This window comes from Gymnoscopelus braueri (assembly GCF_963280865.1).
Source record: "Gymnoscopelus braueri genome assembly, chromosome: 16".
Lineage (NCBI taxonomy): Eukaryota > Metazoa > Chordata > Actinopteri > Myctophiformes > Myctophidae > Gymnoscopelus > Gymnoscopelus braueri.
Window position 1 is genome coordinate 20032896 of NC_137616.1, and position 26945 is coordinate 20059840.

General features: G+C 43.5%; 1 protein-coding gene across 6 annotated transcripts in view; it reads right to left on the reverse strand.

Annotated features, from left to right (window-relative positions):
• afdna (afadin, adherens junction formation factor a) overlaps positions 1–26945 on the reverse strand; it is a 134664-nt gene that overhangs the window by 63034 nt on the left and 44685 nt on the right. For 4 of the 6 annotated variants that reach the window (XM_080453563.1, XM_080453565.1, XM_080453564.1 and 1 more), the window contains exons 2-10: positions 19581–19776; positions 19388–19500; positions 19078–19223; positions 17635–17795; positions 14079–14236; positions 11187–11271; positions 9811–9957; positions 4971–5065; positions 846–1096 (exon numbers count right to left, since the gene is read on the reverse strand). In XM_080453563.1, the coding sequence (XP_080309689.1) occupies positions 846–1096; positions 4971–5065; positions 9811–9957; positions 11187–11271; positions 14079–14236; positions 17635–17795; positions 19078–19223; positions 19388–19500; positions 19581–19776 (1352 nt within the window). The remainder of the gene's footprint in view (positions 1–845; positions 1097–4970; positions 5066–9810; positions 9958–11186; positions 11272–14078; positions 14237–17634; positions 17796–19077; positions 19224–19387; positions 19501–19580; positions 19777–26945) is intronic. The other 2 variants (XM_080453566.1, XM_080453562.1) reach the window with 1 other exon arrangement.

The window sequence follows — 26945 nt, forward strand, 5'->3', positions numbered from 1 at the left end:
AACCCCAAACCACCTCTCTTCTCCTTCCCTCTCTCCCTTCTTTTCTCCTCTCTGCCTAACCCTCAAACCTCTTCTCTTCTTCTATCCCTCCCCCTCTCTCTTCTCCAAGTTGCTTCCTGCAACATCCCCAATTCTCCTTTCTCCACGTCTCTTCTGCCTGTCTCTCTTCTTCTCTCCTTTTATACAGCCTAATCCTTCTAAAAGAAACCACCGTCTCCATTTCTACCTGTCCTGGTTTGCCCCACTGGAAATGAGAACTACAGTATCTCTGATAGACGCGCACGCGCACACACACACACACACACACACACACACACAGTGATGAATCAGCTTTAAACAGCTCTTCATTCTAATATAACCTAACCACACACTTCCCGTCATCATTATGGGGATATGTGCTTGCGCATGTGTTGTCCAACCACTATGGATCTGTCCATTGTCATCTTTAATACTGCCTACTTGCACAGCAAATTACTAGGTGAAAATGGACCCTTATGTGCGCAGCGATGAAACAGAACTTAAATGTACTAATGCAGTACTGTATTTGTATTAATAAATAAAAAAGCTCAAATGCAAAATGGTAAAAAATCTAAAGATTTGCACACAGTAAAATATGTTAATTTATCAATTTGTATCTCTGAGAGTGTACTGTACAAATGGACCCATAACACTCTAATGTGCACAACAGCCACAGTGACGACAAATGTTCTGTCTGTTGCCTCTTTCCAGTCACTGGTTGATGCATGAACCTCACACACAGCCACAACCCCACACACACACACAACCCCACACACACACAACCCCATACACACACACACACACACACACACGCCTCTCCCTCTCACCCAGACTTGTGTCTCCCTCTCATCATGGAGGAGGGGTCTCTCTTGCCCCCCTGGTCGTACGCGGGGTCCACGAACTTGAAGACGTGGGCGGAGCCAAACTGGAGGGTGGAGCCTGAGCGCAGCACCGTTGTCTCCGTGACCCGCTGGCCGTCCACGAAGGTATCCGCGTCCTGACCGCGGGGTGTCACGGTGACCAGGCCCTCGCTGTGCATCAGGTTACAGTGGTGTGGTAGGATGCCAGGGCCAAACAGCTGCATAGACAATAGTAATAGTTAATGAGATGAAAAGATGAAAAATTAGAGAAGGAACTTTATTCATCCCGGAGGTCAAATTCGATTGCTACAGTAGCTATCAGAATACCAGAGATGTCCACGAGTCTCTGAGCTCGAGTCCGAGTCAAGTCTCAAGTCTTTGAGGCTCGAGTCGAGTCAAGTCTCAAGTCTTTGAGGGTTGAGTCGAGTCGAGTCCGAGTCAAGTCTCGGGTCTTTGAGGCTCGAGTCGAGTCGAGTCTCAAGTCTTTGAGGGTTGAGTCGAGTCGAGTCCGAGTCAAGTCTTTGAGGGTCGAGTCCGAGTCAAGTCTCGAGTCTTTTTAAAGTCTTTTAAAAATAAAAAATAAATTGGGGGGGGGGGGGCATAAATGTAAAAGTATAGACAGGTCATAATAAATCACATTAGATTCACAGATTAGAGATTTTGTGTATTTTCCCCACAATTTATTTTCATTCAAATGAAATGTGATTGAACTTGCACTAATAATGACTTTAGTTGATTTTTCACTCTTTAAAATATAGTATTTCTTAATTATTAATAATTACAGCTTGTAGATTGGCTATTTTCATGATTTTTAATTGTTTTTAAATAATAATAAAAAAGGAACATACAAGATTTCCACCCGACAGCGATAATATATAGCCAATATGGTTCTGTATCAGTATATGAGTCAGTTTTTGCAGATTTCATTCTAATTGGCTACTATGCCTGCATATGAATTTCATGGGCCTGGGTAGGTCACCCTGGCTTGGCGGAGATATGCCCTGTTGCGCACACTCGACTCCGCACAGCAGTCCAACAGCAGAGCAGGTGAAAGCAATTCACTTAAACTAGGGCTGTGTTGCGCACCAAAAAACTGTCTAAATGTGGATCCCCAGTTCAAATATGTGACTGAATACAATGAGACCTTCCCCAAGTCGCTTTTGTGGAAACAGAGTGAAAATGAGAATTTAGCTTCGTTTTTTTTTTGTTGTGTTTTTCGTTTTTTTTCATATTAAAACAGTTCGAATGTTAAAGAAGGTTTCTATTGCAAAATATAGTCGTGGGAGAATCATTAAATGGTTACATTTGTAGGGCAAAGTAGGATCTACTAGGCTGCTTAGAGCAAGTCTCTGTTACTTTGCGTGTGGAGAGGGGGGTGGAGACTTACTCGGCCGAGATTTGCATAGAGTGGTTTCAATTGGTCCTGGCTAGGCTTTGTTCTCCGGTTTCTCGCTCTAGTACAGCCCCCATAAGTACAACGTGTTTCTGTTAGTAAACACACAGCATTCTTCAAAATGGCAAGTAACGCGTCAGCACGCTTGGTTAGCGCGTTGAATGGTGAAACAGAGGACAGCATTCTGAATGCATTTATTTTGGATTTCATACACGGTGGCAGTGACTCTGACTTAGAGATCACGGACGAATCCGACGATGAAGAGGAAGACGATGGCACAGTTTTTGATAAAGTCGACAGCAGTTTGTGTTGTGACAACGAGGAGGATGAAACTGGTGGGACAGCTGCTCCCGGTGGCGTACACGTCGGCATCGCCCCGCTGTTACTATGTGCAGAAGTGAATAATGTGGCAGTGGACACTGATCGACCAGCAGAAATGGAGAAGATTAGAAACTTTGATTGCAAATGTCATGACAGGCGAAAGGAGAACTCAGAACACCCGTCTGTGTCTTGTAGTAAAAAATTGGATCCAGACATGATTTGGGAATCTCGAATGGACATGGCAGCATTGTCGAATGTCTTTTCTTTTTTTTCTCTAAGCACCTTAACCAACGTCCATATGTATATCATACTGTACACAGTATACATTGCTGCTATGCTCAGGCACCATCGTCATATTTTTTTTATCTCAGGTAGGCTACTAGTGTAAATATGTAGATAACTCTTTTGGCTTTTTTGTTGTTCTCTTGTTTGATCTCTCTTCCCACTTGCCCCCTACACATACAGTACAGTATATTGACTGTTACTTGACTCTTTACCACAATAACCAGTGCAATATTAAACTGTATATCCTTTATTATCCTCAGTCCCATGGAAAGTGCAATATTGTATAGGCCTATGACCATTATGTTTTCATACTTTATTACAGAAATTTTAGCATGATGACATTTATTTTTGAAATACAGTTTTCTTTGATTTGGCCAACATGGCAAATGAGGATGTTATCAATTATGTGAAAATAAACAAACTAGTTCAATTCTCCTCTCTTTTTTATTCTTATGATTTTTTTTCAGATGATCTACAGGCTTAAAAATGTCAGAGTTCTAGGTGACTTTATTCTTCCCTTTGGGAATTTTTCCTGGTTTATGTCCAGCTGCCACATAATGTACTGTTTCACTGTACATTTAGAAATTTAAAAGCAGGTCTGTCTTGTGAAGTGTGTTTCTAGTGTTGACAGCTAACCTACTGTCACTCCTGTAGGGGAGTGGTTAGGGGTGGGGGAGTGATTAGGGGTGGGGTTGAGTACCTATTGTCCCTCCCATTGTCACACCCATTTCTGGGCCACTGAGGTGTTAAAATCTCTAGGATCTTTGCAGGGCAATTTCTCTGCTTTGGGGTTTAAGGTTCAACAAGATTCAAATGACCACATCTGCTTTAAATATTGTCCAATTTCAATGAATGATACATCATATGAAAGCTTATATTCTCTACTTTAATAATCTGTAAAAAAATGGAAAATGGAAAATGATCACTTGCGGCATAAACCATTGTACCCAGTCACATATGATTCTTTTGGGGGGTCACGGCCTGAAAAGGTTTGAGAACCACAGCTTTTATGCAGTGAACATTACATGAGCGTAGCGTTTACCGTGGTGAAGTGTTGAATATTCACCCAGCTGGGTTTAACGAAATGAAAATCCGATGTTTCCTAAACGTGCTGTCACAGATGATCCGACCATCTTATAAAAAATTTAAGCATATGCCAAGATAACTGAGGTTATATAGCTGATTCTGAGCTAAACATATTTGTTTAATTTCGAAGTTTTTATATTTAAACTTTATGATGAAAGGCCGCGGCGGCGACACACATAGCAGCTGTTGCGCTCGCCTCTCCATGTTTACGTTAATGAGCAGCATGAAACAGCTTGACTGAAGCCGGCTCCGCGCAGCGCGCACTGGAGCGGAGGTTTCTTTGCGGGGGGGGGGGGACAGGGGAGTGGAAGTTTTTTGGGCATTTCATTCATTTATTTGTCCAAAAAATAAACATAAAATAAAGATTGTCCACGAGTCTTTGAGGCTCGAGTCGAGTCAAGTCTCAAGTCTTTGAGGGGCGAGTCAGAGTCGAGTCGAGAGTCTCGTTTTTGGCCACTCGAGTGCGACTCGAGTCCGAGTCCCTAACTCGAGTCCCCATCTCTGCAGAATACAGATACAGGATGTAAATGAGAATACCTGCAAGTCATTGCTTATATACTGTGTGTATGTACAAGTACATTTCCATAATGGATAAAACAGTGCAACCTATTCTGTACATATCTTCTATATATCCGAGGGTAAAAATGTAACCAAATGGGTCTATTTGGTTACATTTGTACAGTTGCAAAAAGATAACACTGAGAACTTAATGGTGTAGCAACCAAGGTATATACTGTAAATACACTGTAATGTGATCACATTTCAGTATATTGGTATTGGACATGCAATTCATTTTCTGAAATAAATTAATGAATGAATAAGACAACATTTAAAATGCTAATGTCAGTGTCAAAAGTAATGACCTGGCAGGGATACAGAATGTCTTATATTTACTACCAGTAAGGACAATATTCTGCCCAAAAGTACTTTAAGGGATACGCTGGACATTGCAAAGTGGTTCTGGCTAAAAGCAAACAGATTCATTGAATTAAGTGAAGTAAAGCTACCTGGATTGCTCCTTCATCTGTGCAGTCGGAGCCCACCTCTGTGATACTGTGCTGGAGACGGTACAACTTTGGTTTATCCCGAGAGTCTGATCCATCTACACACACACACACACACACACACACACACACACACACACACACACACACACACAGTATTTATTGTAGTCAGTACTGGGTAGATTCTGACAGACAAACACAAGTACACACATGCTCAAACGAACATTCAGACACGTGTTCTCTCTTTATCTAACACACTCACAGTTACACTTACACACACACATCTACACAGAGTTGGGCACATCTCGTAAATTCTTTAAAAGCTATCTGTTGATTCAACAGTATGGATAGATGGAATTGAAACATAATACATCAGATGGTTGGTATACATGAAGTGGACTTAACAGAGGTTGGAAGGGAACTGGGATGTCTTGATTGCTCATTAGTACTTGATTGCTCATTAGTAAACATTTGTTTAGTAAAAAGCAAAGCAGCAGATTAGTTCACAAAAGAGGAAAGAAGTTTAAAACCCAAACACTAGTGATTTTGAAAGATACTTCAAATACTAAGCCTATATACAGCATATGACCCTCTAAAAACATAAATCTAGGTCTAGAGGGATGCTAGAGAGGTGCCATTGGTAGCTATCTGACAGCTGGAAGCATAAACATAAGGCTTGCTAACGCAAGGCTTGGTGGACTTAAATGACCAAAACAGTGGTTTGCATTATGTGTAGCCCAGTGACGACAGATGGCAGCATACTTCATAAGTCCCCCCCCCCCCCCCCACGCAATTAGACATATCTTTCTCATTTTTAGCACAGACAGTGTATAGAGTGTGTGCTATCTCTGGTTGTGTTTGTAGTCGCTCAGACAGGGAGAGGTTTGCGCACGCTAAACTCCTCAACCAACCTTTCTTCAAAACTGTCCAAGTTATGTTGCTGGCAGATTGTAGAACTGAAACAATATAAATCAATTTCTGACCAATCCCACTCAACGTTAACCTGACTCAGATGGAAGAAGCTTGCTTCACACACACACCGCTGAAGAGGGCGATCCCTTTTTCAAGTTACTTGGCAGGTGTTTGGATGGGACTGTCTGTCTATCACCGTCTGGGCGTGCCAACTCTCAATCACATTGACGTGTCTACATGACGTATAGTAGCTGCGGACTTGTAGTGTCGTTGTTCATGGTAGCGGCCATGATGAATAGTGAAAGAACTACATGGAACAGGCGCTTCTCAATGGCGTCACACCCAGTCTCGCCAAGATCCCGCCCGTAGCTGCCGCTGATTGGTTCGACTGGGCACGGGTCGGTTAAAAGTCCAATCTCTGAGCGATCCCAGACGGAGGCTGTATTGTAAACTTGTGAACTCAATACCGCCTTATCTGGCGGAGTCAGGTTAACTCAACGTTCGCATTGGTGTCTAATCTAAAGTCGTGTCAGATAGTCAGCTAGTTAGAAAATCTTGGAGTTGCAAGAACTAAGAACTAAGAAATCAAGTTCGGCAAGGTTATGTGTTTGTTCGCCTTCTCCCCAATTACATAATTTTGTCCTCATTACCTCGCCGTACTTTGTTTCGGCAAGAAGTATGCTGCAGCCTTACAAGTCGCAGTCACTTTGACCAAAAACAAAAAGGTCAACAAAATGCTGACAGAAAAGTAATTGTAAATAATGGAACACAATGGCATCCTCAAAAATATTTGGAAAATGGTTGGCAGTTATGTCAACTATACCGTAATCACAGTCAATGGGCTACACATGCAAAGCCATGGATATGGCTCTTAAGCCCATCCGCATTGCTAAGCAAGCCTTGTGTATTGGGTCCAGCTGTGATATAGACACCACATGTCCCTTAACTCATTCACTGCCACGGACGTAAAAAAACGTTTTTTTTTCCAATTACCAATTCTGCCACGTACGTAATAAACATAATTTATTTATTTATTTGATTTTATAAAGGATCGCACTGTTCTTTATCACCCCCAGTGACCATTTTCACTGTAACTCACCCGGATACGGAAATAACGTCAATCCATCTCTATCTCGAGTTGCCTTTTTTTCTTTGCTGTGTTCCGCCAGACGCAGTGTTTTGAAACTGCTGCTACAGGAGAAGGGAATGTCGCGGATGGAATATTTGTTTCTCTGGGCGACACACACGTACCCTGTGTGTTTACCAACAGTCGGACACGCGATCATAAGGGATGTACATTTTCTGTGGCGAGCTGAAAAAGTCAGAGAACCGTAGCCTGGTTCCAGCCCCTGAAATCGCTAGCCTCGCATTCAGGGTCTGGTGACGCTGTAAAAGTCAGGTCTTTCTCGTTTGCGAATCTAAACGACCCAATCGGGATCGGGATAATCCAGTATGAACCAATCGCCAAAGAATCCCACTTTGGCCACGCCCCCCATCTCAGAAAACGGCTGCAATGAGAGGGCTTTCAGACTGACTAATGGAGTGAAACGTAATGAAAATTCAGGCTGAGTGTCAGGCTAAGAGAACCGTGCATCTTTGACAAGAAATGGCGTGTTCACATGGGACTGCATGAGAAGTAGCCGAACCGATTGGTTTGTTGTCTGGGCGACGCGCACGGATAGTGTGTGTGTTTACAAACGATTGAACATACGATCATAATGAATATAATTTTTTTGTGACCTGTTGAAAGTAAAAATAAATAAAAATTCTGGCAGTGGGCAAACACAGCTAGAAATAAATCTGGCAGTGAATGAGTAAAAATTACGTGAAAAGGCTCATTACTAATCCAATACCATGAAAGGATTTTCAGTTCACCTAAGTGAACCTGCCACATTTTTCAGTGGATGGAGACAGAGGATAGCAATGTTTTCATATGCAGTGCTCTTTTAAAATCTAATCTTACCTCACATTTAATCCTTTCACTTTAACACTGGGGACAATCCCACCAAACCCCCACTCAAACCACACACCCTGCCAGGAAAATCAGTCTATCAGGAGATAGACAAAGGACATAAAGAGAGAACAGAGAGAGGTCAGGACAGGAGTGGTGCATTGGTTTACCTTCGTGATGCCGATAAGCGTAGTAGGCATAGTGATTCCCTCGCCCTAGGCAGACAGGCAGGTTGGTAGTAGCACACATGCAGAGTAGGGCCGCAGACACACATACATACGTGACACACACACGCACACACACCATGCCGTAAGAAGGCGGGGAGGAAAAACACACACACACACACACACACACACCCACCCACGCACGCACACACACACACACAAACAGCAGAGGGTGAAAATGCAGCAAAGAGGGAGGAAAGAAATGCAGCATACCATGTACCCATTAATTCTACTCATACACACAGAGCAACCGAAATTCAGCAGAACCACCATTTAAATGTCCCCTCTTGGAAGGTTTCCCAAAGCCAGTAAAGCAGTCAACCTGACAGTAGATGAAGTAGCAGACAGGGTCAGTGCAGTAGGCATCAGGCTGGAACACGCCACGCTGGGTTCCCAAAACCATTTTTAGCGCCAGCTTTGTCTGTTTTCCGTTAGTGGAAGTAAAGCACTGAGTAGTGTTTGGGAAACCAGCAGGCACACGTTAAAAGGGAACTACAGACAGTAAAAGGAGGGGTAAGGATCAGTGGCAACAAACAAGCTGTTAGAGCTGGAGGAGAAGGGGGTTAGACGAGTCAGTTTTTTGCAAGGTCCAGGCGTCTCACTAAACGCACAAAGCTCGCAAAAATTCTAACTCCTCTCTCTGCAATTGACAAATTGACTCAGTACTTTTTTTTTTCTACCAGATTTGTATAATGTGTAACCACATGCCGGCAAAATTCAGAAATGGAAATCCTGAAACCCAGACGCACAAGAGAAATTTGGGAAATGCTCAGAGGTGCATTCACCAAGGGCAATACTGTATAACAGTGAGGAAATGCTTCGTCTTAACACAACTTCAAGTGAATACACCACAGTAAGAGAGAGAGAGAAAAGAAAAGGACATCCTAGGGCATTGTATGGGGGCAGAGTGGGTGATGGGTCATCCAAAAGTGAGATATTCTTCTACAGACCTACTGTAGCTACAACACAGACTTCACACATGCCAGAAATTCAGGTGTGCCTGAAACAATGAACCAGTATCTGTCCACAACATGGCGAGGCGCAGCGCACTGAGAGGAGAATCTTGTGGTCATTTGTCAAACACGTTGATACTTTTCTGATGATGTCGTTTGTCTGTGACTATGTCAGATCTTCTTTGAAACCACTTTCTGTCCTCCAACCAATGGTTTAGAAACATCCTTAAGTTAATATTTTGCTCTTTGGTCTATTTTATCATCCCGTAATTTCCCCATGGTGTACAACACCTTCTAAACTCTGCTTTTAGATCTACATAGATTCTATATAAAGTTCATTACAATTGTTACTAATATTAATGTCTGGTTAAACTTTGTCTACAAATATAACTAAGCACATCAGAAATCCTTGCCGTATGACTGAGATACATAGATTCTATATAAAGTTCATTACAATTGTTACTAATATTAATGTCTGGTTAAACTTTGTCTACAAATATAACTAAGCACATCAGAAATCCTTGCCGTATGTAGAGTGTGTATTGTAGCAAGACGTGTCCACTCACCTTGGTAGACAGAGGATAGGTGACTGCTTGTCTAGTGTAATAACTGCAGCTACACTGCCTCCTGGCGGCCACTGCACTAATACTCACCACTACAACACATACAGCAGAAGCCACAATCTTTGGTCTTGTGTGTGTGTGTGTGTGTGTGTGTGTGTGTGTGTGTGTGTGTGTGTGTGTGTGTGTGTGTGTGTGTGTTGTGTGTGTCTGGCGAGCATGTGTGTCCGTAGAAGCCGGTACCTGGGCTGAGCTCCACTAGGTAAGGTAGTTTCTCTGGCGGCAGAGATCCGTCCAGGGGCTTCCCTCGCTGGGCCTTGTCCTCCGCCTTCCTCCCCTTCTTGCTCTGGTAGTCTGGGGGTCTCTTCTTCAGCTGGAACACCAAGGCTCCTGGTACACACACACATGAGCACATTGACTAAATTTCATTAAATGTATATGATTTATTTCATTGTTATTACATTCTAGTTTCATCTTTGATTTGTCTGTTGACTGGAAATGTGCCACTTACAATATTACTATCATTATTTTGCTCCCTAGAGTTCCTAAATGGTTCTGCTAATCACAACCACTTGTCCATGAAATACAGGGTTATTTCCATTTGAATAGCACTGTCACATTGTATTTCACATAGCATATGTTGTATTGTGTATATTTCTGTTACATTTCAGCCAGCTTATTTAGTAGAACATGTTTAGAGCAACAGTTTGCAGTCCTGGGGAAAAAAAGTGAGTTTGCAGTGGGCTCACTTGACAGATTTCCAATGGTTTTTACCACAAGGTTTTGGATCTATGCATAAAATAAGGTCTTCAATTAACATAAGCCGGGGAGAGTTTAAGTTGAGTGTCGGATTCGGAAAATAGCAAAAGTGCTTTGATTTGTGGAGATTGTTTTGTTGTATGAAACGTGTCAAAGTCATAAGCTCTTGTTTGCTACACAGCTTTTTATCTTAATCTATCCAAAACACACAATCTGTGGTGGGAACCCTTGTGGAAGTAACTTTCAGGTTGGCCTATAAAGACGTCATTGCTGTTGTCATCACTGTTAACACTCCATTCAACTGGCCTGGGGTTGTATGGTAGGGAATGGTAATGACAGGATTATGCCAGTAGGGGGAAGCAGAGACAAGGAGAAATAGAAGTTAAATTATGGTGACTTTTCCAGCAGCTTCAAGGTGTGGCTGGTAATAAATGGGGAGGGAGGACACATCCCAAATGAACAGAAACCCGACAATCCTGAGGCTTCCATAAACGAGAGACAAACTGAATACTATGCAAAAGATATGTATTATACTATAATATTTAACCACTTAATTCCTACATACTTCATTGACCGGGGTCCCCCAAGGGTCCTCTCCTTTTTGTATTCTACACCAAATCTCTTCGCTGAAAATAACCAATCTATAAGCACTTACACATTACATTATGGGCTTGCAGATTGGCAATTTTTGCTGAATGTTTTCCTGAGAATAGGGATGCTAACTAACTATACACTATATGTGACAGTCACTGCAAGTGTGTGTGTGTGTGTGTGTGTGTGTGTGTGTGTGTGTGTGTGTGTGTGTGTGTGTGTGTGTGTGTGTGTGTGTGTTTGTGTACACGTGCGTGTGTGTGTTTTACCTCTGTCAGCTGGCCAGTCTCTAAAGATCTTCAGTGGACAATCGGCATCGTCCAGGATAACCTCTTTACCCGTCTTCTCGTCTTGCTGCAGAGGAAAATATCACATCAAACAAACTTCAGAATTTTACAAACAACCACACAATATACACCTACAACTAATCTGCTGTGTATTCACATAAATTAAAAAATAAAAACTTGATCAACTTTCACGACAAGTGAAAGATCCGAGTAAACGACCCTGGTCAACAAACGACAGGGTAAGTGGGCAAGTACATAGAGTGCAAAGAAAAACTATTTAGTGCCACAAAATAACTAGGATACCAGATAAAACATCAAACCTAGCACCTATCTAAACAACATGCTAAATAATGTCTATCTAAATAAAATTCAATTCATTCTATGTGAACAAGTAACCAACCCATATCTGCATAACTAGCATCTATCAAAACAGATAGGCAACAATAAATTATACAAAGAGTTAGTGAGGCAGCTTATTATAGATACAGATTGACCATTTTCAATCAAAACGGCGACCAGTATTTAAATCGCAAGGCTTGACATTCAGGGCAGCATGTCTCCGATTCCCATGCCTGTGTCCAAACACTCAATAAATGTGCTAATGGACTTTCCTTGTACTCAGTCAGTTGTATTTTGTAGACAAGAAGTACAGTACGTGTGTGTGTGTGTGTGTGGGGGGGGGGGGAGAGGCAGTAAGGTCTCCTGGGGGGTTTTGATCTGATTGGCTCTGAGTACAACTGTTATTCTGTGCGATTGGTTAGAGCTGGTGTCTGTCAAAGAGCTGGGAGCAGCTGTAGACAGCAGACAGGGTGACTGGATACACACACACACACACACACACACACACACACACACAGAGCATCTGCTGCTACCACGGCACTTTGTCTGATGGTAATCGAATTGCATTTCTCCAAAGGCCAGCATGCTAAATACATTCCTGCAACTGCAATCTCTGCTGGTCTAGTTTTGTGTGTGTGTGTGTGTGTGTGTGTGTGTGTGGGGGGGGAGGGGGAGGTCTAGAGGAAGCAGCACCCATAAACACCATGCAATCGTATTAAAAGCATTCTTGGCATGCCCCATCTTCTCCGTTACCCCGGCGATGTGGTTTGACTGAGAGTCGACGTGGCCAATGATTGTTTGACGTACAGATCATTGTTTAGTTTTGTGCTTCTAATCACAAAGGCCAGACCTTTTCACTTCCAACTCACTGGAGCTCCTGCAGTTGCACCCAGACCTGTGTGTGTGTGTGTGTGTGTGTGTGTGTGTGTGTGTGTGTGTGTGTGTGTGTGTGTGTGTGTGTGTGTGTGTGTGTGTGTGTGTGTGTGCGCGCTGTGTGCATGTCGCCACTGTAAACTAGTTATTGTGAGTTAGATGGAAGCGACAGCTGGTGGTTCCAAGTAAGTAACGCAATTTCACTCAGCCAACCGGTTTGATGTGATTTTCACGTTGCAGCCAATGTTCCTCTGGGAAGGATGTGAGGCAACGACATCCAACAGTGCAGTTATTATTGAGACCCAAAAGTAACATCACAGCCATTTGGTGCATTCACATGCATTTTGACTATTTCTATAGACGAATCCACAGAGCGCTGCGGTGTCAGACTCCTGCTATGGTGTGCATTCTGACACCACAATTATGATTGCGCCAAGTTAGTGAACTTGATGCAATGTCATGTCATGCGATGTGTGATGTGTATGATCTTCTCTCACATCGAGTACTGTTTCACAAATTGGTCTTGCGCATGTGTGACAACACTCAAGCCCCTAGAAGAGCTATCTAAGAGAGCTATAAAGGTACCATCACTGCAGCATCCTCAAAAAATTATTTGTTTTACCTTTGTTAACTGGAAGCTCTTTAAACAAGCATGTGCCGTGTATAAATCTTTACATGGTTTATGCCCACCTCCTATGGGAATCTTTATAAAACGGAAGCCCGACACAGGCATCAGTACAAGGGTCGCACCAGAGGGGATTGTGAGGTGCAGTCTAGACGCACAGCCTTTGCGCAAAATTCCTGTTCAGTTCAAGGAAGCGCAATTTGGAACAATCTACCCACTAACATAAGAGAGTGTCCATCCTTTACATCTTTTAAAGGTCCAACTAAAAGGATGGATCATGGACAATCAAACATGCAAACATTTTTAAATAGGCTAAAATGTAGTTTTTTCGAGTTTTCTTGAGTGTCTTGTATTTTAGGTCAAAACTAGGCCTTTTTTACAGGTGTTCTTTCTCTTCTGTTTGTACCCTTTTAGTAATGTTTATACTGTATGTGCTCTTTGTGTAATGTTGCTTGTTTTCTGTATGGGGACTACGGATGGAAATTAGAATTCTTGCTAAATCCAATGCAGCATTTTATGTATGGTGTTCATTAATATGCACGGTCCCGTCCAAATAAACGTATAAATAAAATAAATGTAATGCTTATACTTGCGACCACATCCCAATATATTTTCTGAAGATAAAATTTGGGCCTTACATTTTAAAAATGTTCCTCCTGCTTGGATTTGAGCTCGACATTACAGCCATGTGCTGTCATATCTTAGTATGAGGACAGAAGATTTTCTTCCATGTTAAAGATTAAGATTACTCTCATCTTAACATCTTAGAAGTTTTAGTTTTCTTCAGAAGACCAGAGAATGAGAGAAATAAACTATGCCTCTATTATTTTATACTACAATATTGACAGGAGTTGTGGGTATCATCTACCGACCTACCTTTATAGTGTCCATCTATTCATCTTGTTGCACCGTTTGAATGGCTGCATAAACATTTCTCTTGTTTACATTGATGTTTGTGCTCCGTAAGGACCCCCTAAACTAAAATGACTTTTCTGTTCACACTCTTCCCTTGCGAGTTACAATTTTAACTGCATTACCCGTGCGATGCAGTACTCTCTCGGGTTCTCCTTCTCCAGGCCATACTTCTCCAAGGCCTCCACCACGGCAACGTCTGCCGTGTCTGAGGTCGACATCAGCATGGTCTTATAGGGAATGTTGGGCTTCAGACTGTCTGCGTAGATCCTCAACGTTCCTCCTGGAGAGAGAGAGAGACAAGAGTGAGGAGGGCAAGGTTGCAGAGAGGAAGATAACTTCTTGACTATTTATATGCAATATTAACGTACACAGTATGTATGAATTATAAGTCACATTACAATATACACTGTTAATGTACAGTATACTGTATGAAGTGTACATTAGGTCACACAGTAAGAAACTCTCAAATCACACATGCATGACACTGCAACATCTTAAGCCTGATTTATACTTTGTTGTGCACCGGTGTGCCATGCCAAAAATTGCAGCTCTACAAGCTCATTATACTTTGCAATGCGACACATTGTGAGCTTGCAGATCTACTATTTTTGGTGTGGGACACCATTGTACGACTACGTTTAAATCAAGCTTTAAGTTACGCAATGTTTTTCTGTTTAATAACATATCCACATGGAACAGTTTTTCCACACACACGAGAACAACGAAATTGCCCTCTCATGGCAGAGACGCTATGAAAGGGCAGAAAGAAACGCAAAGCCTCATTTATACTTTGTCAAAAGGGCGTGTTGCTCAATGACAGCAACTGAAAGTTATTTTTTGTATATAGTATAAATTGGCCCCATGTCACAGCTGTGGAGTCACATTTTCAAAAAGTTCAGTTTTCACTGTCCACACAGTAAAAGGAAAACGGCATTTTCAAAAGAAATCCACTCCGGAGGAGTGGACGTTTTCAAAAGGTTTGTTGACCCAAAACACACAAAAATAAAACGGAAAGAGAAAGTTGTTTGTGTGAATGTATCCTCAGTTCCAATGAAAACATTTAACTTCGAAACGCAGCCTTGCTTTAGTCTTGTAAACAGAATTTTTAGAGCACTTCTATAATTGCCATATTACACACAGCAGGATCAGAAATGTGCATGGGTGCGTGTTCCTCTGAGACACAGGTTGCAGGGGACAGTGTCCCTCAGAAAGACAGATTGCAAGCGACTGTTACTCTGAGACACATGTTGCAGTGGACAGTGTCCCTCTGAGACACAGGTTGCAGGGGACAGCATCCCTCTGAGACACAGGTTGAAGGAGACAGTGACCCTCTGGGACACAGACTGCGGGGACAGTGTCCCTGTGAATGACAGAGTGCAGGGGACAGGGAGGAGCCGTGTCACTTAGACAACTATAATGAGTAAGCAGGTAATTGTCTCCGCCAGGCCGAAAGGCATGGCGAGAGAGTATGTTTTACCCTCCGTCCGTCCGTGTGTGTGTCCGTGTGTGTGTCCGTCCTGTCCGTGTGTTACCACCAAATGTCCGGCACCGTTGGCCCGTTCGCTGCGAAACTGTGCACACACACTCCCTGGATGCCAATTCAGAATCTCTGCCTCAATTTTTTCACATGGGCCTGTTATAGCGCCACCTGGAGGCCGATTTGTGCAAAACCCATTTTTTGGGCGGTGAAACCGCCCCTATAAGTGAGATTTGGAAAAATGTACAAATATCTTGGGCAGTGAAACCGGCCCTAAAAGTGAGGTTTGGAAATTTGTACAATTATCCTGCGCTGTGATTGGCCAATCACAATCTATTCAGGACTGTGATTGGCCAGTGTCACATGACACATGTGCATAGCCCTATATAAGCAACCATAACTTTACAAAAACCATAAATTGGTTTTTGTAAAGTTATGGTTTCGTCCATCATAAAGAGTGTTTCAATAAATGTATTTATCTTTTGTACATGATTGGTTGACTCCATTCAGTATTGTGATTAGCTAGCAAGACACCGCCCACTTCACACAGGGTGTGATTTTTTACATTACTCCTACAGATTTTATCCAAACGTCATGCAAATCGGTACACAGTATCTCTATAGTCATGTGATCAACACGTATCTGTCCGATTTCCCATATTCCATCCTCATTGGCTAAGGTTTGCTTCCAAAATTTGCAGGATTGGTCCGTTTTGAACAAAACGCCTCAAATCATGAACGCAGCTTACGATTTCCGTGAAATTTCACAAACACATTCCCACTAGGCCAAGGATGAAATGCCACCCTTTTCACATTGGCCTGTTAAAGCGCCACCAGCAGGTCTAATTTAGCAAAACACATTTTTGGAACAAAATGCCTCAAATCATGAATGCAGTGTCCGATTGCCGTGAACGACCTAAGAATAAATGGCACCCTTTTCACATTGGCCTATTATAGCGCCACCAGGAGGCCACAATAACGTGCCTGACCTGGCGGAGACCTGTGCTCCGAGGAGCACTTTTCTAGTTGTTTCTGCTGTCCTGGCCAAGTCTCCCTTGTGAAATAGATCTCACATCTCAATGGCACTTCCTGGTTAAATAAAAGGAGAAATAAATAATTAAGGGGCATTCAGCGTGATGCTCCAGGATCCTTCAACAGGACATACGGCGGAGTTTTGGGGCCTGTATGTCATGTTGTGGTTGGACCGAGGGACTACAAACAACACAATTCTCTTTGTACTCAAGTCGGCACACACGACGGCTGCGGTTGCCCTTGTGTTCTCAGAGTGGAATTCGGTGGCAGCACTTCATACGACTGACTGGCCCTCGTCTGTCTTTGTTCTGCTGACTTTGTGCAGAGGAAATGTCTAATTCTGTGCTTTGCGTCAGTGCAGAAATCGCCTTTAGAAAAATCCCACAACACACAAAAACAATGTTCTGTGGTGGAGGACGCTGCATAGGGGGGAAAAAAGCCAAGAGGAAACCCGTTTGAAATGCCATGACACACAAATAGTGTTTTGAAATGGAAACCAGCCTCATTGTCTGACCACATTGTGCATGTAGTTTGTCTGAGAGAGTAATAGGGTTAGTGTATCTATCTATATATACATCTATCTAAGGTTATTAGTGTATGTATCTATATATCTTATACATACATAATATATATATATATATATGATGTGTGTGTGTGTGTGTGTGTGTGTGTGTGTGTGTGTGTGTGTGTGTGTGTGTGTGTGTGTGTGTGTGTGTGTGTGTGTGTGTGTGTGTTAGATAATGTTATTTAGGTAATTGAGTCACAGCGAGTTACCCACTAAACACACAGTCCCTGTGTGAACGCCTCCACACTGGTGTGGATATTTATGTCCATCTGTCTCCCTTCGTTTTTCTGCTTCATAGCTACTAGAGTGAGTGTGTATGTGTTTGCATGCGCAAGTGTGAATTCCACAGCCCCAACTCGACACACACCGTCTCACACATACATAGTACAGGATTTTAATATGGAAATAGAAAGCATTTGTCGATACCGACGGTGGTGGGCTTGGGATGGTATTTGATAATATTGAATAGTGTGATGTTTCCACAATATCCTGGATGAAAATATTGTATACTGTGATAGAGTTTGGCAGGGCAACATTGCAATATCATTTTTGGGATATCACCCAAGCAAACCTTAGACACACAGACACCACACACACACACACACCAGAATCAGGCCTGCCATCATTGCTCTTGAACTCCTGCATACGTTTCTCCAGTTTCTGCTGCCGTCTCCTCTTCATGACCACCTCTGGGTTGGAGATGGTTCTGGTAAAACTGGTCTCTGGCATGTCTTTGTACACCTCTGCCGCCAGGCGACTGTTTTCTCTACAACACACACAAAAACAGAAACGTTCATCAAGACATTCATGAATTGGGGTGCTCAGGTGCTGGGTCAAGTTCCTGTTCACCACCATGGAGACTAGGGGATCAAATCCTTTGCGGTGCTTCCAGATTGGCCGGCCATCCATACGAGCACAATTGGCCATGTTCGCAGGAGGGCAGTGGGCACCTGTCAGCGGGGGTGTTAAACGGTGGGGAAGTAGGATGTGTTGCCACATGCGCTACATCCTCCTAGTGACTCTTTAATGGCATATGAACCAGTAGGTGTCAGCAGTGGCAAGATTACACACAAGTGTGGAGTTATTTCGGGAATTGGAATGACTAAATTGGGAGAAAACGGGGGGGGAAATAATTGGCAACTCTAAATTAAAAAATAAATAGATTTAAAAGACATTCATAACTTTCTAATAAGAGACCACCAAAATACCCTGGATTTTAGATGAATGGAGAAACAGAGAGAAGAACAGAGAGTAATAGGAGGACGATAAGATTGTACAGTACAGTAAAGTAGTCAGAGTTAATTTATCAGTTTCGAACTCTGAGAGTGAACCCTTATGGGAGCAAATGGTTCCATTTAAATAGACCTTTATTGATCCCACAGGGAAAATTCAGGCGCCTGAGGTAGCACAGCAGTCACCGTACAGATAAGAGTGAGTGAAGTACTTTGAGATACAGTCATAGGAAGAAAAAAAATAATTGACTGAATCCCACCCTAGGCTAAGGCAAAATAAGTAAGCAAAAATGTATGCACGCAGAATTACATGCAATCAAATGTCGCTACAACATCACAGAAATCGTTGCAGAGTCAACAATATATAGAGTACAGTAACCGCACTCTACAGTGTTACTGCTGAGTAGAATACACAGAGGATAATAAACTACAGTCTCCGTGTAGAGTAGACTGTCAGAGTCGGTATTGTGCTGGTGTTACTCCGGGGCAGTCAAAAAACGTTTTTACACTCTCAGAGTTAAATTAACACCATGTTTTACTGTGTGGGAGAGGGAAACGTGTGAAGTGAAAAGTAAAGAAAGTGAAAGACAAGGATTAGAGAGTAGAGGTGAACGGACCCCCAGGGGACAGAGCTAGGTCAAAGTTCAGATCACCCTGTTCTTTAAAAAAGAAAGGACAGGTCGTCTCCAAGGAGGGAAAGATAGATGACCATGTGCGGGTGTGTGTGTGTGTGTGTGTGTGTGTGTGTGTGTGTGTGTGTGTGTGTGTGTGTGTGTGTGTGTGTGTGTGTGTGTGTGTGTGTGTGTGTGTCGTTACCCGTCCTCTCCGCCTAGCGTTGGTCCGTCTCCATCGGGGATGCGCTCCTTCTGTCTCTTCTGCTCTTTCTTTTTCTCTTTCTTGGACAGTGTCCTCTTGAAGTTCTGGATCACACCATCTTTCTCTGGACCGTTACTCTGACTCTTCTGTTGGACAGAGAGAGAGGGGGGGGGGGGCATTAGTTTTAGATCATGAGGCAATATGTATGTCTGTGTATCGATTGTACCTTTTAAGGTTAGAGAATGAATGTAGTCTATGAAATCAAAAAGTCTTCAACGGTATAGCAGTGCAAGGATGTGTGTGTGTGTACCTTAGGCAGTACGTCGTTTTCATTCTTGAGGACAAAGCGCCCCTCTCTGTCATCTTTGTTCCAGTTGAGTTGAACCACCAGAGGCTTCTCATCCAGGTCCAACTTACGCTCTTCTAACGCAGAGAGAGAGACAGTTATATTCAGACACACACACACACACACACACACACTCAGTCTGTGTGTGAAATCTCACCCCCGCTGACGTGGACTTCGTAGAGGGAGTATTTGGGCGAGGACAGCATCCTCATGTCTGGTCGGAACTTCTCGGCCAGCGTCTCTATCACATCCTGGGTGGTGGCGGTGCTCGATACGCGGATGCACTTGGTGGCAAAGTTCCCCGCCACTCGGTCCTGGAAGTAGAAGCGCATCACCCCATGGAACTCCAGGTCCTGAATGGAAAGAGAGAGAGAGAGTTTAGTCATGATCGTGTGACTCTGGATGTCTCGTGTCCACATTCGCTGACCTCTTTCAAGAAGCATCTAAATGTTCTTACTTAATAATAAACGATAGATACTGTAGGAAAGGGCTTTTTAGTGCATTTGGAGAAATGTTGATCTTTTACTTGACCACACTTGTGGTCAAGTAACCTTGAAATGAAAGACAAGAAAATTCAAACAGAGTACAGATTTTGTAAGTGAAATCTTCTCAGCGTCATGGTCCAAGAACATGAAGCAGTCAGCCTTTTGTGAACTGCTTCCAGTTATTATACAGTCACCGTCTCTCGCACACACACACATACGTATTTGGTACAGAGGGATCTGAAGTTAAACAAGACCAGGAGACCTGGTTCTGCCAGACCCAGAATGAAGTCCTAGTATGTAACACACCTACTAGCCTGCTGCAACCCTCCTGATTTCGTGTATAAAGGGGCGTGTGTATAGAGCCGGCGAGAGACGGCGCCTGATCCCATTGGTTCACCGATCTGTCCGTCAACCCCCGCCCCGTTAACACAACATTACGAGCGACGCCCACTGCACTCTGGTTGGTTGGGAAATGAAACACTTCCTCATACCCAGTACAGGCTATAGTTGGGCCAGGCTTTTATTTTTTAGCAAAACTAAGCAATAAAAGCCTGGAGATCGAGGCTACACACCTACAAACCACTTTATAACTGAAGTTCATGATGTCATGAATAGTTTGTGACGAAAGGGGACGTCACGAACTTTTTTTTGGCTGGGGCCGGAGGACAAATGGCCCCTGCCCATGTATGGACGAAACAGGTACAAAGCCTCATGTAAGCCCGACCCCTTGGGTCTGGCAAAGATGAAGGAGAAGAAGGAGGAGGAGAGGAAAGGAGGTGGGAGAGAGAGGTGAGACAGATTGCTGTAGCCAGAGGCTATCACTACTGCTAGCTGTGTGAATGTCAGATGCACCCGACGAGAGAGAGGGGGAGAGAGAAAGCTAGGGAGAGAGTAACAGATACAGTGAAACGGGGAGAGTGAGGAAGCGAGAACAATGAAAGAAGCTCGCCAGTCCTTTGGCTACAATGTGAGTTAGTAGAGCTGTTCCTATTCTATTGTAGTTGATTATTCCGCCATTGTACTGCTTGATAACTCAATACACAACACACCCATGTCATGACCATGTACACCATGGCCTACAAACACACACACACACTAGGTACATTAAAAAAGACAGTAAGACAAACATGCACAAGTCATGACAGACGGCCACACACAACAAAGCCATATACAGACAATACATACACAACTCACATCATGTATTACAGAGACACACGACGCATACACGATACAGACAACACACACGCGTACATTGCAGACACACATGCATAAAGGCAAACAAGATTTCAAAGACTACTTGACAATGACCTACACATACATGTACATTATGTACAGTGAAATATTGGTGTGGCAGACTCCGCCAGACTGTGATTGTACACAGTATAATAATAAAAGTAATGTAATAATAGCTATAATACAAGTAAGGTACCACTAGTAGTAAATACGTACAGTATTACAGTTAGACATAAAATGTAAAAACCTAATAAGTGTGCACAGATGTTAGTGTACATACACACACACACACACACACACACACACACACACACACACACACACACACACACACACACACACACACACACACACACACACACACACACACACACACACACACACACACACACACACACAGCAACTGTAAGAAACAAAGTACTGCACTCCTCCTGACCCAGTTTGACCCTCAGCTCAGACCCTCCTCACTATGACCCAGGGGGGTGCTGTCACCCAATTGGTCAGACCTAGCTGACCAATGGGGTTAAAGAAGAAGTCCAGGGGTCATCAGATTGGTTCTCCTCTCAAACTGAAAGAGGGGCCAAATAATATAGACAACAATACCAACCAATCCAATACGTTTGTCACATACACACACATTGTGTGACAGTTTCTTGGGGGTGGTCAAATTAGAGCTACTGTATATGATTTGGAATTAAATTATCATTCTACCAAATATTGTTATTAGCCAATTATCATTAGCCTTGGACCAAAATAGTCATATTCCTTTTTTCTATCCCGCACCCCCAGGATGCTCCGCACACCCTTCCCCCACTATATATTCACGATTAAACTAGACAATATACTCAATACATTGTACAGCCCTAACATGCATGTCTACCTTTTTTTTATAATGTTTTATTTTGGGGTCTTGAGTGAAAAATTTGCTACTGGTCTAAAAGCCACATTTAAAAGAATAAAACACGTCAATGCCATTCAATGAGTGATCAGTGACTATCTGTGATATAGGAATGACCCAATTCCAATGTGCACTCTACTCTCCAACGTGCATGTGTGGGAGAATGAGTGTGAGAGAGAAAGACGAAAGAGTGAGAGACACTTTATAGATTCTTTTTTCTCTCATCGCCATCATCTCTCTCCTTTCTTTCTAAAACATCACATGATCAGTAACGTCAACACAATGTATGACCCGTGTGTGTGTGTGTGTGTGTGTGTGTGTGTGTGTGCGCGTGTGTGTGTGTGTGCGCGCGCGTGTGTGTGTGTGTGTGTGTGTGTGTGTGTGTGTGTGTGTGTGTGTGTGTGTGTGTGTGTGTGTGTGTGTGTGTGTGTGTGTGTGTGTGTGTGTGTGTGTGTGTGTGTGTGTGTGTGTGTGTGTGTGTGTGTGTGTGTGTGTGTGTGTGTGTGTGTGTGTGTGTATATTTGCACTCATCCATGCAAGAGTGCACCCTGACTAGCTCCACGTGACGTGATTGGCCGGTGGCCCTGTCTGTTGTAGTGAGGGAGAAGGGCATTGGCTGAGAGCCAGGAAGTGAAGTGTGCCGGAGTGGCATGACTATGTGTGATGAGGACACATGTGGTTATGTCACGACAATCACACACAAACACACACACACACAATGAGGCATTTCCGATGTACTGTCTGCTTATTAAATAGTGCTGCCCATAACAAGTCACCAGCACCACATTTACACAAGCATTCACACAATGAATGGACCGCACATGAGTGTAAACATTATCATGATTCAACTTTGAGGTTCAAATGTTAGACATAAATATGTATTAACATTTAAATTAATGTTCACTCATATCAGTGAATCTCACCCCAACCAGTCACACAAACACACACCCACCCATAAAGAGGTGAGGTCATTGTGTAAACATGCAAAACAGCTGAGCTCATAGGTGAGTCAGAGGATAGGGGTGTGTGTGTGTGTGTGTGTGTGTGTGTGTGTGTGTGTGTGTGTGTGTGTGTGTGTGTGTGTGTGTGTGTGTGTGTGTGTGTGTGTGTGTCTGTGTGGTATGTGTACTAAAATCAACAGACTCGCTGTGTATGTTATTTGAATTGAAGCTAGTCTTATATCCATAAAAGCCCACAGCAGCACAATAAAATATCTCTCTTCCTCCCTCCCTGTGCCTCTTTGTATAGCACTCTCACCTCTCTCCCTCCATCCAGTTGCCTACTTCTCTCTCCATTTCTCCCTAGGGTAGCAGTGTCCTGCTGGCTGCTCTAGTGTGATTAATGCTCACACAACAGCAGTAGCACACACACACTTTTTATCATTTCTCACACACACACACACACACACACACACACACACACACACACACACACACACACACACACACACACACACACACACACACACACACACACACACACACACACACACACACACACACACACACAGAGGTGCTGACACATGGACAGGGAGGATGTAAAATAAACCACAGGCTAAAATGTTTGTTCATGATGAAGGCATGACATGCAGAGCAGAGGAATAGCACAAGCCAACAACAAAATAAGCTATTACTAACAACAATAATGGGGGTGACTAAACACATGCTGTCAAGTGTCTAGGTTGGCCCTGATGTACTGTACGCCTTCCCCTAGACCCGTACACGAGCCAAGAGGGGTTTGTCCCGACTCCTGAGTAGTGTAAATACAGTAATAGACCTGTATAACTTAACGGGTCTAAAACAATGCTGGAATCAATGTAGGACACACTACACACTTGATTATGGATCAAAGCTTTATTGATCACTAAGGGGGAAAGTTTTATTGATCACTAAGGGGGAATAAGTCCTTTGAATTAACATATCATGTCCGGATTGGGATTGGACACAGATTTCAGTTTTATAACTGCTAGTAGAGATTAATAACCACTACGACATACAGTAGGTGCGTCTGCGAACATTAAGGCATGATAGGCTATTGTAATCAATTCACCAAATTGTGGGCACTTGTCACACACTTTCAGAAACAGCAAACACGTTGAGAGACATAATTATGTTCAGCTCTGAATGCATCAACTGAAAAATAAACTAACAAATCTGTCAGTATAGATTCATTTGATCATAATTTCCCATTTCATGTGAAGGTAAAGATTGTTCCATCATAGCATGTGGTTCGGAGTGATCCGTTCTCCGGACAAGCCCGGGCTTGTATCTAAAACATTACAAAACCTTATAAGCTTATTAAAACGAGTCTATGGAATAAGATCCAAGTATGAATCATTCATTTGATCTAGCAAGAGAGCGCGTTTCTCAGCACCAACCACAGCCGGCACAAAGAGAGAAAGAGAAGCGGTCTTTAAATTAGTTTTATGGTACACAATATTTAACAAACATTTTCGATTTTCGAATATATGTATTTTTCTTTTTTTCCAAAGTCATATTCAAATGTACATTTTGGCCAATTTTGACAGCCTTAGTGTGTGTCACAGCGCTACATCACTGAGGCAGGAGGCCTAATCCTCTGTCTGATCCCACTGTCTGAGGAGGGAGGGGGGGGGGGGAAGAGAGAGAGAGAGAGAGGAGAGAGAGAGAGAGAGAGAGAGAGAGAGAGAGAGAGAGAGAGAGAGAGAGAGAGAGAGAGAGAGAGAGAGAGAGAGAGAGAGAGAGAGAGAGAGAGAGAGAAAGACAGAGAGAGACAGACAGACAGACAGAGGAAGCTTGCCATGTCTATCTTAGTTCAATTTAATGGCTTTATTGGCTTACATGTCCCATCAGCAAAGCCAAAGTTTTTTATACAATGGGGAATCATTAAAACAACAGTAAATCTCTCTTTCTTCTTTCTTTTTCTCTCTCGCTTCCTGTGTTTCAGTACTGCTGTGGATACACCCACTGCTAATAACCCTCTGGTTAACTATAGAAACCACAACAGTACACTCACAGTTACGCCCTTGTGTATGTGTCCTGTAACTAGGAATGGCGCAATGGTCAAGCCTCCCCTCATCACATGACCTAGGCACACCAGGGTCACACCGCACACTTCCTGCTTCTGGTTCAATCACAGCGTGGTGTTTGGAACACACTTTGTGGTGGGGAGCCAGCTAGCTACATTAACAGACAACAAGCAGTCAACATTAACAAATGACGATTGTGGCAATGGAAATGTCTCTGTGCACTGTGCAGTCAATTATATCCATCATCAAGGAACATGGGATTACTGTCACAGACCTGATACAAACACAGAGGCAGCCCATGTCCTCGACTCCCGGGATTCACTGGCACATACCAAGCTTTCACAGGGTTGGTGCCACAACTGTATGCTGCCGTCATAATGATGGCGCGTCACTCGACCCCAAATAAACAAACTAATAAATACAATAAATAAAAAGGTTTTGTGGTTTTATGGTTCATTCGAAAAACGTTTGAACCTTAATGAATGGCTTCAGAGCAGTGGCGGAGCGTCCGGGGAGGCCAGGGAGGCGGCCGCCTCCCGGCCCGCGACCCTCGCGGGCCCGTGCCGTCAGATAATAAATCGGTAAAATCAGGCAAAAATAAGAATTAAACAACATAACCCTAACCTAACCCTACCCTAACCCTAGAACCGAAATAAAGTGACAAAAAGCTCCCCAAAAAGTGACCGAATCCGCCACATCCGCAAAAAAATTCGCACGCGTGTGGGTGCGCAGGGGGGGCCTGATCACTGTGCTGTGCCTCCCGGCCCGGCTTTCAGTTGTTCCGCCACTGCTTCAGAGCCAGCCTTAGACCACATACTGACAAAGCTTTTTGTTTGCTTCTTTTGTTGTTGCTGTCAATTGTTAGAATTGTACATTGTTCAGCCTTGGTGTGAGGCTATTGTTGAGTCCATCAGCAGTGGACAGCTAACACTAAGCTAATCTGATATGTGATTTGCAACTCTGGCTGTGTGTTTGTCTCCATGCACAGATTACTGCTGTGAAATTTTGACTGTGTTGGTGTGTTGCTTTGGCAATGTAAACTTATGTTTTCTCATGCCAATAAAGCCATTTGAAGTGAAGTGTGTGTGTGTGTGTGTGTGTGTGTGTGTGTGTGTGTGTGTGTGTGTGTGTGTGTGTGTGTGTGTGTGTGTGTGTGTGTGTGTTTATATATGTGTGTGTATGTGTATATATATGTGTGTGTGTATGTGTATATGTCACAGTACGTTTGGAGAACCAGTACGATTGAAGACAGAGCGCTCGTTTTTAGGCACGGGGCTCCTTCGGGGCGAGGCGGGGCTTTTCGAGACAGGGTTTATTAGCGAGGCTCGCGAGGAGGAGGAGGAGGACGCGGCGCTGCGAGGCGGGGGTTTATTACGCGAGGCTCGCGAGGAAGAGGAGCCTCCTCCTCCTCCTCCTCGCGTAATAAACCGTCCTCCTTCTCTCCTTCTCCTCCTCCTCCTCCGAGGAGAAGGAGAACGCGGAGAGGCGGGGCTTTGATGCGCCGACGCAGACCTGTCTTTTGTTGTTCCCCCCCCACATAGCAACCAGGAAGCTACGCTAGGGGAACCATAATATCTATGAGGGGAACGCTGAACACGCGTTCACACGCACACGCTTGTCCATGACGGAGGCGCGCCGTCTTAGTAGAGCTTGAGGCCGAGGAAGCGCGCGAGTGCCCGCGCTGACCGGCCGATGCTCTACTAGACGACTCAGCGCCGTTTGAGTTGTAAACCGATAGGGACAGAATAGTTCTTTTCATGGATCACTGTGTGTGTGTGTGTGTGTGTGTGTGTGTGTGTGTGTGTGTGTGTGTGTGTGTCAGGGAGAAAGTAAAACAAAAGCCAGAACACAATAAAAGTATCTAAACAGTCCTGCTTTCAATAAACCAAAAAAAGCATG